The 14,794-nt window shown below is 40.0% G+C and overlaps 3 protein-coding genes across 6 annotated transcripts; 2 read left to right on the forward strand and 1 right to left on the reverse strand.

Moving 5' to 3' along the window:
• The first annotated feature begins 1,547 nt into the window (after positions 1–1,547).
• On the forward strand, positions 1,548–6,024 carry hdac1 (histone deacetylase 1). Of its 4 annotated transcripts, none has more exons than XM_065966425.1 (14): positions 1,548–1,699; positions 2,427–2,539; positions 2,620–2,737; positions 2,837–2,911; positions 3,046–3,184; positions 3,356–3,497; positions 3,581–3,673; positions 3,770–3,878; positions 3,997–4,137; positions 4,402–4,510; positions 4,799–4,929; positions 5,022–5,192; positions 5,353–5,404; positions 5,494–6,024. In XM_065966425.1, exons 1-14 carry the CDS (start codon positions 1,648–1,650, stop codon positions 5,519–5,521), a joined length of 1,473 nt encoding a protein of 490 aa, XP_065822497.1. In that variant the 5' UTR covers positions 1,548–1,647; the 3' UTR covers positions 5,522–6,024. The 4 variants fall into 4 exon arrangements, with proteins under 4 accessions (XP_065822497.1, XP_065822498.1, XP_020500671.2 ...); XM_065966426.1 differs by having other exon boundaries at positions 5,356–5,404; XM_020645015.3 differs by having other exon boundaries at positions 5,022–5,174.
• Positions 6,025–6,543: 519 nt separating this feature from the next.
• Positions 6,544–10,999, reverse strand: tmem54a (transmembrane protein 54a). Its single transcript, XM_020645017.3, has 6 exons — positions 10,841–10,999; positions 9,569–9,765; positions 9,254–9,313; positions 8,735–8,932; positions 8,507–8,644; positions 6,544–6,971 (listed from the first exon to the last, which is right to left on the reverse strand). Exons 1-6 carry the CDS (start codon positions 10,851–10,853, stop codon positions 6,834–6,836), a joined length of 744 nt encoding a protein of 247 aa, XP_020500673.1. The 5' UTR covers positions 10,854–10,999; the 3' UTR covers positions 6,544–6,833.
• A 741-nt stretch (positions 11,000–11,740) lies between these two features.
• Positions 11,741–14,468, forward strand: zpcx (zona pellucida protein C). Its single transcript, XM_065966533.1, has 9 exons — positions 11,741–12,198; positions 12,283–12,395; positions 12,473–12,552; positions 12,643–12,817; positions 12,897–13,002; positions 13,099–13,184; positions 13,266–13,351; positions 13,451–13,665; positions 14,393–14,468. Exons 1-9 carry the CDS (start codon positions 11,782–11,784, stop codon positions 14,399–14,401), a joined length of 1,287 nt encoding a protein of 428 aa, XP_065822605.1. The 5' UTR covers positions 11,741–11,781; the 3' UTR covers positions 14,402–14,468.
• The last annotated feature ends 326 nt before the right edge of the window (positions 14,469–14,794 follow it).

A 14,794-nucleotide genomic window follows, 5' to 3' on the forward strand; every position in this document is an offset into this window, starting at 1 on the left:
AGATACTTTATTGATCCTGAGGGAAATTCAAAGCATCCAGTAGCAGGTTACAAGACGTACATGGCATGAAACATTTGTTACAAATTAAACCACAAAACCGACGCCCCCCCCTCCCATACATATATATATATACATATATATTAACCCGAAAAAAGATTTAAAGGATACCCCTAGATGAATAAACTGTGCAATTAAAAATAGACTTATACAAGAAATGTACATAACCTGTGCAGGGATAAAAATTTGTAATTTAAACAAGAACCTATGATCAGTTGAGGAAAAAATCTGTAATTAGACCTGAATATAAACAAAATAAAAACGTGTTGACCTTCTGAAGTTGTGTTGTTTGTATATGTACAGCAATGTTTAAAAAAGCAGATAGTGCAGTTATGCAGTTAGGTATGGAAAGGCTAATCCAAAAAGGTCGTAGGCTTACATTGGATGCTATTCTAAACTAACTATTTGACTGTTATACGAGGATTATTTAATATATATAACATAATACATATATATATATAATATAAATCTTAATACAGCAGGCTACTTAAATAATGAAATATACACTCTATATATACTATATACTCTATATATACTCTACACTCATGCACTTTAACTTATGTTAATACTGTCCATTTACAACTCTGTTTTTGCACATTTAATCTTTTATATTTAATTTACAACCATCTACGACTCTGTTTTTGCACATTTACATGTAATCTTCCATATTTAATCTTCCTATTTAAGACAAGTAATGTTAGTTAAATCCTGGTGGTATATAGTCACATTCTTAGTTTTGATATTTTTAGTGCTTATTTACTTTGTATTTAATATTATATTATGTTTAGATTTGCTAACATTGTGTTTTTTACTCATATTGTGTGTTGGACAACCTGCTGCTGTAACACCACAATTTCCCAGTTTGGGATCAATAAAGTAATTCTATTATTTATATATATATATATATATATATATATATATACTATATGCAGAACACGGGCTTTTACATAGGGATATTCATATCAACAATTAAGGGATCTCACTATTTAATCACAACAGTGGAGTTAGTTTGTTCGTCTAAATGTGTGAAAATAATAGACTTTTATTGTGTAGTGTGGGACAAAGGCAGCACATGAAGTATAGCGCCCCCTGTGGAAAGCCCCTCACATTACACCCTCCTGGCAGCACATGAAGTATAGCGCCCCCTGTGGAACGCCCCTCACATTACACCCCGCTGGCAGCACATGAAGTATAGCGCCCCCTGTGGAAAGCCCCTCACATTACACCCCGCTGGCAGCACATGAAGTATAGCGCCCCCTGTGGAAAGCCCCTCACATTACACCCTCCTGGCAGCACATGAAGTATAGCGCCCCCTGTGGAACGCCCCTCACATTACACCCCGCTGGCAGCACATGAAGTATAGCGCCCCCTGTGGAAAGCCCCTCACATTACACCCCGCTGGCAGCACATGAAGTATAGCGCCCCCTGTGGAAAGCCCCTCACATTACACCCTCCTGGCAGCACATGAAGTATAGCGCCCCCTGTGGAACGCCCCTCACATTACACCCCGCTGACTGAAACAAACTCTCCGCCTCTCGTCGCTGTTGTCTCCTGCGGTGTGTGCGCTGAAGCCAGCCAAACAGCACTAAAATGGCGCTTACTTCCCAAGGAACAAAGAAAAAAGTTTGCTACTACTACGACGGTGAGTGCTTTTATGTATCTGTTTGAAAACACGACGGATGCGCTAATGAATGAAACCCCGCGACATTTGCACCCACAAAAAAAAGGGGGTCGCACTTTGTTTCACCTCATGCTAACCTGGCACGTTAGCTAACCTAGCTAGCTTACGTCGCGGGCGGTCGTCTACATCTCAATCTAACATCCTGCCGCTAAGTCCACACAGAGTGTGTGTGTGTGTGTGCCCCACAAATTATGATATCTTATTTAACACACCCAGTGCCTTTGCGGTAGAATTTCGCGCGTTTACCTCTAAAATACTAGTTCTTAAACTAGATTAGTTAAGGTGACTAGCTAGAGCGCTAACAAAGGGGATACGCGTACTTCATTAACGCTACAACAAAGCTAACATTCAAATGGGCCATGTCGCTTACATCTAATGCCTGGTAGTGCTGATATAATAACACTGGGGTCGACTGTGTTCACCACGAGTGATAAAGCGACGTCCTGATCGTGTATCTGTGTACTTTGTGGAGTTTAATGAAGACATAGATGACCGTATATGTTAAGGGTTAATGTCCGTCTGCAGCATCTTTACAGACGAGCTTGATTGTACCTTTGAATGTCTGCACGATCCTGCTCTACACTGATTATGCATGAGGTTTTTTTTTTGTGTGTGTTACATTTGTAGTGATGCATTTAAAAACATTTAACATTACAACCTGTTGTGTTTTCGTTTCCCTCCTTTTCAGGTGATGTTGGAAATTATTACTACGGTCAGGGTCATCCTATGAAGCCCCACAGAATCCGCATGACTCACAACCTGTTGCTTAACTATGGCCTGTACAGAAAGATGGAGATCTATGTAAGTTAAATCAACAGTACAGTGCTTTAAATACTTAAGTTTACATCCTGTTTTTAATGAAACTAAATTGTGTGTTACAGCGTCCACACAAAGCCAGCGGTGAGGAGATGACTAAGTATCACAGTGACGATTACATCAAATTCCTTCGTTCAATTCGACCGGACAACATGTCTGAGTACAGCAAACAAATGCAGAGATGTAAGTATGGGCAAAGAGTTGTGGTTTTTGCGTTCACCCTCATCAAACTCTTGGAGGAGAGCAAAAAAGGGTGATCACGTCTCTGCCCTTGCTTTACAGTTAATGTGGGAGAGGACTGTCCAGTGTTTGATGGCTTGTTTGAGTTCTGCCAGCTCTCAGGAGGGGGCTCCGTCGGTACGTTGTTCCTCTTAAAATTCGTTCCACTCGTGTTTTGTTGGGACAACATTCGTGCCGTCTTCGCTCCCAACAATCTGTTGCGGTGTGTACCAGTTGTAGTTGCTAATGCCCCCCACCTCCCTGTGCTGCAGCCGGTGCCGTCAAGTTGAACAAACAGCAGACCGACATTGCTATCAACTGGGCTGGAGGCCTGCATCACGCCAAGAAGTCTGAGGCCTCAGGCTTTTGCTATGTCAATGACATTGTACTGGCCATTCTGGAGTTACTGAAGTGAGTAAAAAAAAAAAGTCCTATCATAGGATGTTTGCTTGGGAGGGGGTGATTCTTTGTGTGTTTGAACACATTATCTTTAAGTCTGACTTTAAGAAAGAATTATATCACAAACTATACGTCTCATCTCAACAGTTTTTGGACTGAAATTATTATTTCCCCTCTTTCCAGATACCACCAGCGAGTTCTGTATATAGATATTGACATCCATCATGGGGATGGTGTGGAGGAGGCATTCTACACCACAGACCGTGTTATGACAGTTTCCTTCCATAAGTATGGAGAGTATTTCCCTGGCACAGGGGACCTGAGGGTAAGCCTAAAAGAAATATTCAACAGATAAACTATTTTCTTCATTGTCATATAGTGAACTAACTTCTGGCCTGTTCTCTGCAGGACATTGGTGCTGGGAAGGGGAAATATTATGCTGTGAATTACCCACTGAGGGATGGGATTGATGATGAGTCATATGAAGCCATATTCAAACCAGTAAGTTCATGAAGACATGTTGACTGTGATGTTTTTGTAATTCAGATCTCCCTTGATGTATCAATCTGAGTGTGAATATCTTGTTTTCTTGCATAGATAATGGCCAAAGTGATGGAGATGTACCAACCCAGTGCAGTGGTTCTGCAGTGTGGAGCAGATTCTCTGTCAGGAGACAGGCTTGGTTGCTTTAACCTCACCATTAAAGGTCAGTTGACGAAACATAATGGTCCTCTGATAACACTGTAAGCAAAGAGGTTTGCAACAACTGTCTTGACAAGTTGAGAAGAGAGTCCAAAGTATTTTCTCCATGCTCTTTTGCTTAGGTCATGCCAAGTGTGTTGAGTACATGAAGAGTTTCAACCTGCCGTTACTCATGCTCGGTGGAGGAGGCTACACCATCCGCAATGTGGCCCGCTGCTGGACGTATGAGACTGCTGTAGCCCTTGATACCTCCATCCCCAACGGTGAGTCTATAGGTGTATGCTGTATTGGATATAACCAGCTTGATATGGCAGTTTTAAGACATCCCTCTTGGCTTGGGTAGTTTCCCTTACTTCTTACAATTATTAGTGAAGAGCTACATTTTGTACAGTTTGCTTGAAATGGAGGTATTATAGACATGAAACATTGGTAGCAGCCTCATTCAAACAAGTACGTGACTTCATATTTATTTGATTTTGAAAAAGCTATTTGTAAAGTGTATATATTCTCACTTTTGAACTTGACAGAGCTCCCATACAACGACTACTTTGAGTACTTTGGACCAGACTTCAAGCTGCACATCAGCCCCTCAAACATGACCAATCAGAACACCAACGACTACCTGGAGAAAATCAAGTGAGTGCATGAGGTGGCCAATAGTGTAAAGGCTTTTTTTTCCCTCTTTGTTTAAAATACTGATTTGTATTATGCATGTTGTGCAGCATCAAGCAAGTCATAATCCAGTCTCCTCATCGGTCAGCAGCTCCTACATGTTTTGTATTGTGATATGAAAGTTGAAACTTGGCCAAGTAATTGATAAGTGCCTGTATCTCTACAAATAAAGATCAATTGATTGATGTCTGTTCATAGTGAAATAGATTTAGCTTCTGGTCAGTTTTTTTTAACCTGTATTCTGTCCTGTAGGCAGCGCCTGTTTGAGAACTTGCGCATGCTACCCCATGCCCCAGGGGTTCAGATGCAAGCCATTCCTGAGGATGCTGTGCAGGAGGACAGCGGGGATGAGGAGGAGGATGACCCCAACAAACGCATCTCCAGTAGGAACACCTCACAAAGTCACACCATATGTCCTGCAGTCAAATCTGTGAGCCATGTTTTAATCCAACCCTGTCCTCCTGTTACTGTTTAGTCCGTGCTCATGACAAAAGGATAGCATGTGAGGAGGAGTTCTCCGACTCAGAGGATGAAGGCGAAGGCGGCCGTAGAAATGCAGCCAGCTTCAAGAAAGCCAAACGGGCCAAAACTGAAGGAGAGAAAGAGGGAGAAGAAAAGGAGAAGAAAGGTGAGGAGGAAACAAAAGGTATCTATTCACTTTTTTTTTTTTTCCTCATTTTCTCATGTTAAGTTTGAAACAAGGGAACTTTTTAACATTTCTTATGAGTTCACATTTTAAGTTAAATCATCCCATATGATACAAAGGCTATGTTTTAAGATCTATGATTTTTTTTTTTTTTTTTAAGAAGTAAAAGAAGAAGAGAAGGTGCCTGAAGAGGAGAAAATGGACACATCAAAGTAAGACACACGCAGCATTCTTAATTTTGTTGTCTAGGTTGTGGCTTGTTGGGAGTGTTAATTATATCCTTACTCTGTGTCTCTTCTAGGCCAAAAGAAGAGTCCAAGACACCCTGAGGTCCTCCGCAGTAAATTATGCCAGCGCAACTGATCCGGACGGATCCTTGTTTTTTCTCTTTTTTCTTTTTTTTTTTTCAAGCAAGATTTTTTGGATAACTCATCTTTCCAAGGGTGCTGCTGTGGAAATCCATGAAGGACTATACCTTTTAAATGAGGCCTCCCCTCTCTTGAAATGGGACAGGGATCCAAACATGATTTTCTAGGTCACCTTTTCAACCTTTGCTGTTTATGGACTGAAGTCAGTCAGTGTTTGAGTATTGTTTTTGTATGCCTTCTCATTTTATATCCTTTATTCTCTCATGCTATGTCATTTGCCTTCCCCAGTGAAGCTACTCTGTAAAAATGGCTTAGTACATGTATGCTTTTATATATCTGATGGATTTAATTTATTTAAATCATAGATATTTTGGCTACTCTGTTTTGTTTTTCAGTCACACTCTTTTCCTGTCTTTGAATATGTAGTTGAAGCATGTTTATGCAATAGATCTTTTTCTGTAATACATCTGTGTCACTGGTCTTGCCTGCCACGGTCACCAAGTGTGGTAGAGAGGGTTGCTTATACCTGAATACCTTTTACACGTCACAGTTGACATATATTAGTCTTATATTTTAGGATGTAATTTAGTGTGCGCCAATTACTGACAAATTGACATCTTTGGGAAGTCTGTTGGACTCCTGCCTCGCTGAATTGAAGGTGTTTGAGTCCTGTCAGATGAGTGCCAATGTCAGGGTTTTATTCCAAGGAAATTAGGACTTGTATGTCCAGTAGTACTCAGTGTAAGACAGGATTCAAGATAAGTACTGGACTTCAATTGTTGTATATATTTATATTCTGAAACATGAGTCATAGTGTTCCACAAGAGAGCGTGCAACTGTTCTATAAATCTGACCCTGGTGTGTGTGTTGAGCACACTTTTAAAACCAATAAAAAAACTGCCCTAAAAAAGATACAAAGCTTTTTTTCTGTAATTTAATTAGAAATCAGATTTTAACCTTTCTGGTCTCAAGAAAAAACATCATTTTAAAAAGCAAACAATTTTAATATTCAGAAACCACTTACAGTGCTGTTCTTTTTCTTTCGTTAACAGTATGCAAATAACATAATTCTGGACCTAACCAACAGCAGAACTGTACCAGGAAATGATTTCCCTCCAGAGGGAATAAAATGCATTTGGTTTTGCTGTTAAGTCTTTAAAGTCGTCTTACGACATGACGTGTAACAGACAATACAACAAAGTCAAAACTGACAGTGCGTTTTCATCAAGTCGAGCCCAGCAGTTTCCAACCTATCTCATTAGGTTTATCTGCTTCAGAGCCATTCACTCCGTTCCACTGCCGTGCTGGACTCCAGCAGCTCATCCCGCTCTGCAGGCTCTGCTTCAACATCTGTTTGTGGGTCTCTTGCCCGAGGTGTAGGCTCAGTGTGAACAGCTCTCTGAAAATGCACCTGAAACACATTATATTCAAACATATCAAGAAGCCATCTCTAAATTATTATTCTAATAGATAAAGATTCAGCAAGGGAAATGTAGTGAATAATATAGACGTGTGTTTAGCAGCTAAAGCAACAATTAGAGGACATGTAATACAGGCTGACTTGTAGTGTTTGGCTGCAATTATTAAAATTTGATTGAAAACTCACATCACACACAAAGTTGACTCCTTGAATTAGCATTTTGTTTATACAAAATGCTATTTCAGGGTCAAAGGTCAAACATTGACAACAGTTTATTCATAGAGCGATATTTACATTTTTGATCGGTGAAGACCAGGTGAAGATACAGCCAAAGGGTAAATATACCAAAGTGCTGTTAATGATGTGTGCTTCTTAAACTTCCTGCTTTAATTTTACTTTCAAGATCAAGCCATGTGCTTGTGCACTGAGACAGCATGCGATAAGAAACCACAGTGCTCTGTTTGCTGAGCCAGAAGATCTCAACCACTGGCTTCTTGTGTCTTTATTATATTTAGTGTCGCGTTGCTTTTTTTTGTGCACAATAAGTAGGCCGGGCCAGTTAAAGGTTAAAACTTCAGCTGGATTGAATGTGTTTTTATTTCTGGAAACTATGCCAATTCTAAGCCTTGTACTAAAATTATGAGATGAAGCAGAATTACTTGATAGTTTAAAAGTCTGTTTGCTGATTTTTGCACTCTATAACAGCACCGTTATTTGAACAACAGACAGGCTGGAAAGTGCTTAATCTTGTAAGATTAAATACTTGTTCTTCACAAAATAGAGTATTTTCTTCCATTTCAGTTTATTGGTTTTCTGTTTGGTAAAGCTGTAGAAGTGGAGTGTTTCAAAATAGAGATCCGCTAATTGTGTAAATCAGGGCCAATACCTATACCAATGTGTAAAAAAAACAACTGAGTGATTTCCAATGTTTTTTAATTAATTCTCATCAATTGGACGTGTCTTTTGAGTTTTGATGTCTTAAAATTGTAGCCAGTAATCGCTCCTCTTGAAATGTCCCTGGAACATGTCTCGCATACGGTAAATCTGTGATCTTGAACTCCCACACTTCCGACATTTTCTTTCATTTTTGATTGACCATGAAAACCAATCACTTGATCCAACAGCTGACTCCTTCACAATAAATAAAATATATTCTCCATTCTGCAGTTATACTAGCCTGCCTGCTTTAAATTGATCGATACACCAGATATACATCAGCTGCTAACATTGGTGCATGTCACATTTTTGGACGATGGGTCAATGTCTGTCAAGGAGGCTGAAATCCACCGATACCCTCTGTGTATCCCTGTATTAAACTCATTTCCCCCGTACTGTAAAACCTTCATATTACTACAAATGAACATTTATGCTAAAACAGATAACATCTCAAGCCAGTGTCTGACTGAAATCGCTTGTGGGATAAATACCACAATAATCAGTCTTGAAAAACTCTTGCACACTTGTGACAGAAACACTATGACAAAAAGTGCAGGTCTAGCAGTGTCAGTGATCTGAACGCAACTTACCGCCTTGGCCCGGATCGGCCTCTTTCTGCACGGACAGAGGTAAAGGAATGAAGTACAGACAGCAAAGCAGCGGAAAGAGAACACTGTTTCCACCACGCACATCAAGATGAGAGGCACCCACAGAATGATTGTTGTGCCCTGAGTTAACACATACAAACAAAATCATATAACTAATTAATGAAAACTTTTTTTTTTTTTACAGACTAATTCAAACATATCCAAACTTACATAGATACGAGTGGGATCAAAGGGGCATTCGTATGTGATGCTGGCAGAGGAGCCGACATCTTTATCAGGGAACGTACAGTGTGTTAGCAGGCTCCATCCTTTGTGAATTATGGCTTTAACAATAGAAACCGACAAGCCCAGGATGGAGGCAACTGCCAGTAGACCTGCAATGAAACTGAAGACCAGCAAGACCCACTGCTGCAAGGTACAAAAACAAAATGAAAATGTTGGTGAAAACACAACTCTTAAATCTTCATTGTGCAATAGCTTGACAATACAAAAGCTTTTCAATGTACAGAAGAATTATGAAATAGAAATTCCAACTGAGATTATGCTGAAAAAAATTATTTCTACATTTGCATTTGCCCATTTATTAACATTTTGAATAACTTGTATTTTCTGTGACTGCACTTTCCATGCGTTCACTCAAAAACAACGGCAAGTTCTAACAGGAGCCGGAGAATGACAGATACATGCTGAATGGAGAAACTGCAACAAAGAGAGGGGAGCAGTATTTACCAGGATCCTGTTTTTCTTGTTTTTGGACAGGACAATGGCTGTTATTCCACTAATGATTCCCTAAGGAGGAGATGTTTCGTTATAACCAACAGAAATTCAGTGACAGATGATCATTACTACTCAAACAGGTCCTATTTAAGGATTTAGAACTAAATACATGGACTTTATTTACACATTTGTAGCACGCTTGGATACTGAGTTTTATGTAATAGCAACAAACCATTACATACTTGTTGTGCATGATTGGTCTGTCATAACCTACTTTAAATATCAAATTACTCCATAACCACTTAATGCACATGTTCTTCAACTTACCACCAAGCCAGCCACGATGGCAATGACATTAGAAATGGCATATTCCTTGGTACTAGCCGTAGAGTGCAAATTGATATGTCTGAGCACAGCGCCATGCACAAGTGCTCCGAGAAGAAAGTTGACATGGCCCACCAGCACCAGCCCCAGCCCCATCTTCATCAGGGTCTTGTTGTCCTTGAGGCTGGCACAGCATACTCCTAGAGGAGAAAGAGACATTTTAAGCAACATGGCCTTTGGGAAAATGTGAAAAGACTCATAGCTAGCTTTGTTTATTGTTTGTACAAAGGTCCACATTGTCAGACTAAAGCATGTAATAAGCTGTGTGTGCATCAATTGTTGACAGGAATCAATGTGGTGCTACAAGATGTAATTACAGTACAAGCATACATATATTAAAGTAAACTGATAAACAGAACAAGCTGTATATCAAGTGACAACTTGTATGAGAGCTGACTTCATTGCAGGGAAGCAGTTTCAGCAAAGTCAAAAGGAAGCGGGTCGGTGGTTAGAACAACGTGCAGAGCTTGAGATAAAAGGCAGTTACCACAAAATATACAGGACCCCTGCAGAGGCGGGTGACAATCATCTTCAGTGCACTGTGCAAGGGATTGTGTTGCACTATTTTGTTCATTCCTAAAGGGCAAGAGTGAAACACCGACCCAAATGAAGGCCCCTCCTTATTACCAACAAGGCAAAGCTCTGGGAGGGGTTCAAACATTCAACATAACCTTTCATCTGACCTATGAGGGCTCAGGTAGGAACAGAAACCTCCAAGGGGCCTGTCTCATTCAAGCTGAGTTCTGTGGAAAAACTCACAATGTTTTTGGTCATAATATTTGTAAAACAAAGTTTGCTGCCACTCAAGTACAAATTATCACATCCCGTCAATCTAATTAACAATAACACCATGATATGATATTCACAGTATTTACATGTTGATGAAGTGGATGTAAGTACACTCATCAAAACGAATTCCTTGAAACTGAATACTCTGGTAGACTATACAAAGGCACCATATACCTCTTGTAGGCTATTTAGCTCGGCTGTCTCCTATTTTTACTCTCTTCACAGTCAATATGAATGTAAAATGTGGGCTTTACTGTAGTATAGAGATATATGTGACCAAATGAACACAACAATATGTCCCAGTAGGCAAATAACCAAAATGTAGGCGTCTTTCACTAGAGCTCGCAGACCACGCCTAAAAAGTTTAGTGCGCAACACACCGATATATTCTGAAACGTTTTTGAAACACGATTAAAGTGCACTTACCTAAATTTACCATGATGTATTTTATGTCCTCTTAGATTTCATTAGTGTACAAGTTATGTTGGAGTCATTTTTGACACCTTTTTTTTCCCTTAACCCTCCGCTCCTCGTATAGTTGTCTTCCTCTACAGCCGCTCACCTGCGGAAAAAACAATCGTAACCTTCCGCCTACCTGTGCGGAAGCTCCGCCCCCCCCTAGCCTTCATTCACTGTAAGAGATTACTGTTTGGGGAAAGCATTTAGTTTGAAACATCTATTAGCTGTTATTTAAACAGACTTTTTACATTTAAACATTATAGCAAAAATTCTGACTATACTGTAGCCTATATGAAGTGATGAGTCTGGTATTTTACCTGCCCTTCTGTAAAGCGCTTTGAGATAACACTTATCATAATTATGATTGATTAATGAAGAGTTTTTATATATATATATATTTCATAGTCTTTAGGATAGTGACACATATTTTTCTTTGTTTGCCTCAGAAATGTATAAACTAGTAGGCTATAGTAGATCTTGTGTTACAGTGAGCATTTATAATAGTAATTTGAACAAGTACAAGACACCACGTTCCAATAAATATCAAAGAAAAGAAAAAGTTGTGTAACTTACGATGCATATCTTTCTAGCTAAAAGAAGACAAAACTAAAACTAATGAGAAATAGTTTATAACTTGCAGACAGTATAAAAACAAAAACTGTTTGTGTGCAGAGAATGAATGACTAAATAAACAGTTATATTGCAGTGATTAAGTGATTAAGTGAATAAAACTGACAATTAATGACTTTACCTCCTGAGTGTTGAAGCACACAAACAGCATAATTAACTGCTGCCTACCAGACTTGTTAGCTTAATTGCCAGCACCTGGTCCTCCTGCACAGAACCTTTTTAATGAGACACCTGGCCTGGACAGTGATCAGAGTGGTTGGCCCACTTGGAGGTTTGCAATGGGGATTGTACAGTTTTTTCTTTGCATGTTTGCTGGACATGTCATCACTGTTCAGTCAGTAATACATGAGCTGGATGCCAGGTTCCCTCATGATTTTGCAGGCTTTTTTGACCATATCAGGCCTTTTCCAATTGAAGGAAATTTAGATTTGTTTCCATATGACTCCATCTTAAGCTCATGGCATCCGACTCCTGACTTCAACATGCTTGCTGAATTGCCTCCCATCATGAACATTCCGCAAGTAGAGGTGTTTTGTGATGACTCTAAGCTAACCCTGCTGGTTGATAAGAGGTCTAATGGTGTCAAATTGGCTGGAGAGGAGATCCAGTTGGGTAATGGCTGCTTCAGCAATGGAGAGATGCCAAATCAATTTGTCTTCACTTACAGTTTGGATGAGTGTGGAACAACACGTGTGGTAAGTTCTTTAAACTGCGGCGTTACAGATTTCTTTATTCCCACAGCTTTTTGTGGCTCTTTCTGAGACAAGACTCTGTTGCAGATGCAGAACGGTCTTGGGATGTTCACCAATACTCTCCACTTGAACTCCGAAAATCCTCCCAACACCTGGTGGCCAACGCCTTCCTCAGTGCACATCTCCTGCATCCCACAGAGGTCAATCAATTGTTTACTTTAAACATTTTTAAAGGCCACAAAAAAAGCACACTAAAGGAGGCTTTATGTCTTTTCAGGTCATATAATTCTCAAAACTTGCTTGTATCAACTGCATTTCCAAATGTTGGCGAGACCTTTAATATCAAAGCCATGAACCGTGAGTAATATAAGTCACTTGTGTGCCTGTATTGTTGAATCATTTTATGTACAATATATCTTTTTTATTTCTCCCCCCCCCCCCTTGCAGCATCCTGGTATGGCACCGCTGACTCTAATGTGTATAAAAGAGGCCAGGTTATCAACTTTCAGGTGTCAGCCAGAACCAGGTATGATCAGGAGCAGCTTTTCATCCAGTCCTGTCATGTCTCTGCATCTCCTGAGCCTTGGATTAAACCCAGACATGCAGTCATAATGAATAAAGGGTGAGAAGCCACTCAGTAACAAGTTGTAAAATGTGTCCATGTTGTTAAAATCACATGGTATATCCTCACTCCCCACCAGGTGCACAGCCCTGTTGGGTTCTCCTCATGCTGCTGTACAATTTGTGACCTCCAACAGAGCTGATGTGGTTAATTTTATTCTGAATGCAACTTATAATATTTCTGAGGTAAGGTTTCCCTAGTTTTTTTTTTTTTTTTTTTCCTTTTTGGCCATGTTCATCTGTATCACTTTTTTTTTTTTATTAAACTCTCCTCCCCTGAAGCTGCACATCCACTGTAGGGTCCTAATCTCAGACAAGGGTGTCACTGTTGGCTCCAAATCCTGTAACTACAATGTGCTGAAGTCAAGGTAGTTAAATGTAATCTGTCAGTGACTAAGTTTACACTTTTTTTTTTTTTCATTACTTCATGAGGTTTTTTTACATTTCAGATGGGATGATCTGAGTGGAACTGCAGATGTGTGTGACTGCTGTAGCTCAAAGTGTAAAGGCCTGCCAATCAGGCATCTTGCTGAAGGTCAGATTTTTTTTTTTTTTTTCCCCTCACCCCTAAAAACTGTCTCAATAAATGACATTATCTGTTTCTAACTGAAGTTATCTGTGCCGTGTGTTTTAGATGCCATGGCTGTTGTCACCACTGGACCCTTCGTCATTGTGGACAAAGAAAAAGTGACAAGTCCTGAGCCTTCAGTTTCTGATCCACAAGAAACCCCCAGTCTTACTGACTCCATGCAGTCTGACTCCTCTGACGCTGCAGCTACAGACTGGGTTGTTGCTGGTACTACTTTATCGAGACGCAAGTTTTCTCAAATCCCACGGGGTGTTGTGGTGGTGAGTGAGGACCCAGTTGCTAGACTGACCCTTTGGCTACCTGGACACATACAAGAACATGTTGAGACTCTTGGTTTGGCCTCTGTAGACAAATTATTACAGGACATTCCTGATCTGCAGCCTTCAACTATAGTTAAGGAGTCTATCATGAATTCAAAAACAAATACTGGAGATCAAAAATTGAATTTAATTACCCTGGTGGATGGGGCCATAAAGCTCCCACATCTGGAAGAAGCAGCCATTAATGAAGAAAGCAAGAGAAAAAGGTGGTTTGAACCAACTGGAATGTTTAGTTCAAAGTCTCCACAAGAAGTTGTCACCTCTCTGCCAGCTGAGATACCCAGAAATGTCCTCAATAAAGACAACTTTGACAAAAGTAGAGCTGAAAGGCAAGCAGCTGAAGCACCCAAAGAAGGAGCATATGCTGCTCCACCTATAATTCGCACAAAACTTCAGTTGTCCAATGGTGCTGATGGGTCACAGGTGTTGAGTTATGAGGAAGAAGAGCTGAATCAACCAGAGGGGAAAGCTGTGACCACAAGAGTTGGGATGGAGGGAAAGCGGGAACGCAGACCAAGTGCAATGTTTCAAGCTTTCCTGGATTTGTTGAGGTTTCTTATGTTTGGTTAATTAAAAAATAATTTCAGGTTTGATTTGCTCTTATATGTTGGTGTGTTTACATGTGTAAAATCTGACTAACTCATTCTGTTTGTCTCTTTTATTGCAGGATGAGTGAACAAGAATAACTGCAGCTTTGTAACATGTTCTGTAATACTTTAAATTAATAAACTATTGAAAAATTGTAGGCGAATTTGTTTTTTTCTTTTTAAATTAAACTGGTAGGCTATTTCATGGTTTCCGGTATAAGCAATGCAGGTTCAGACTTCACTTGAAATTAAAAAAAAAAAAGTCAAACTCTCCTTTTTAAACGCAATGCCTTTCATTGATTAAATTGCGGCTTCATACGTCTGGAAAAGTCCACAGTAGTTTGTCCCTTCTGTGAAAGCTTTTGTCTTCCCACCCAGATGTCGCTGTGGGGAGCCGGGCTGTGTAGTTGGGCCAGTACAGTGTGCTGCTCTCCCTTTTATGCCGCATGCTCAGTGAGTGAGTGGTTCTTGTTTTTTTTTTT

This window comes from Labrus bergylta, chromosome 18 (genome assembly GCF_963930695.1).
Source record: "Labrus bergylta chromosome 18, fLabBer1.1, whole genome shotgun sequence".
Classification (NCBI taxonomy): Eukaryota; Metazoa; Chordata; class Actinopteri; order Labriformes; family Labridae; genus Labrus; species Labrus bergylta.

Coding starts and splice junctions, on each gene's coding strand:
- zpcx (XM_065966533.1), top strand. CDS start 11,782: ATGGGGATTGTACAGTTTTTTCTTTGCATGTTTGCTGGACATGTCATC. Junction 12,396..12,472: donor ATCTCCTGCATCCCACAGAG/GTCAATCAATTG, acceptor ATGTCTTTTCAG/GTCATATAATTCTCAAAACT. Junction 13,185..13,265: donor TACAATGTGCTGAAGTCAAG/GTAGTTAAATGT, acceptor TTTACATTTCAG/ATGGGATGATCTGAGTGGAA.
- tmem54a (XM_020645017.3), bottom strand. Junction 9,314..9,568: donor CCATCGTGGCTGGCTTGGTG/GTAAGTTGAAGA, acceptor TCTCCTCCTTAG/GGAATCATTAGTGGAATAAC. Junction 6,972..8,506: donor GGCCGATCCGGGCCAAGGCG/GTAAGTTGCGTT, acceptor AATGTGTTTCAG/GTGCATTTTCAGAGAGCTGT.
- hdac1 (XM_065966425.1), top strand. CDS start 1,648: ATGGCGCTTACTTCCCAAGGAACAAAGAAAAAAGTTTGCTACTACTAC. Junction 3,185..3,355: donor GCCATTCTGGAGTTACTGAA/GTGAGTAAAAAA, acceptor CCCTCTTTCCAG/ATACCACCAGCGAGTTCTGT. Junction 3,498..3,580: donor CTGGCACAGGGGACCTGAGG/GTAAGCCTAAAA, acceptor TGTTCTCTGCAG/GACATTGGTGCTGGGAAGGG.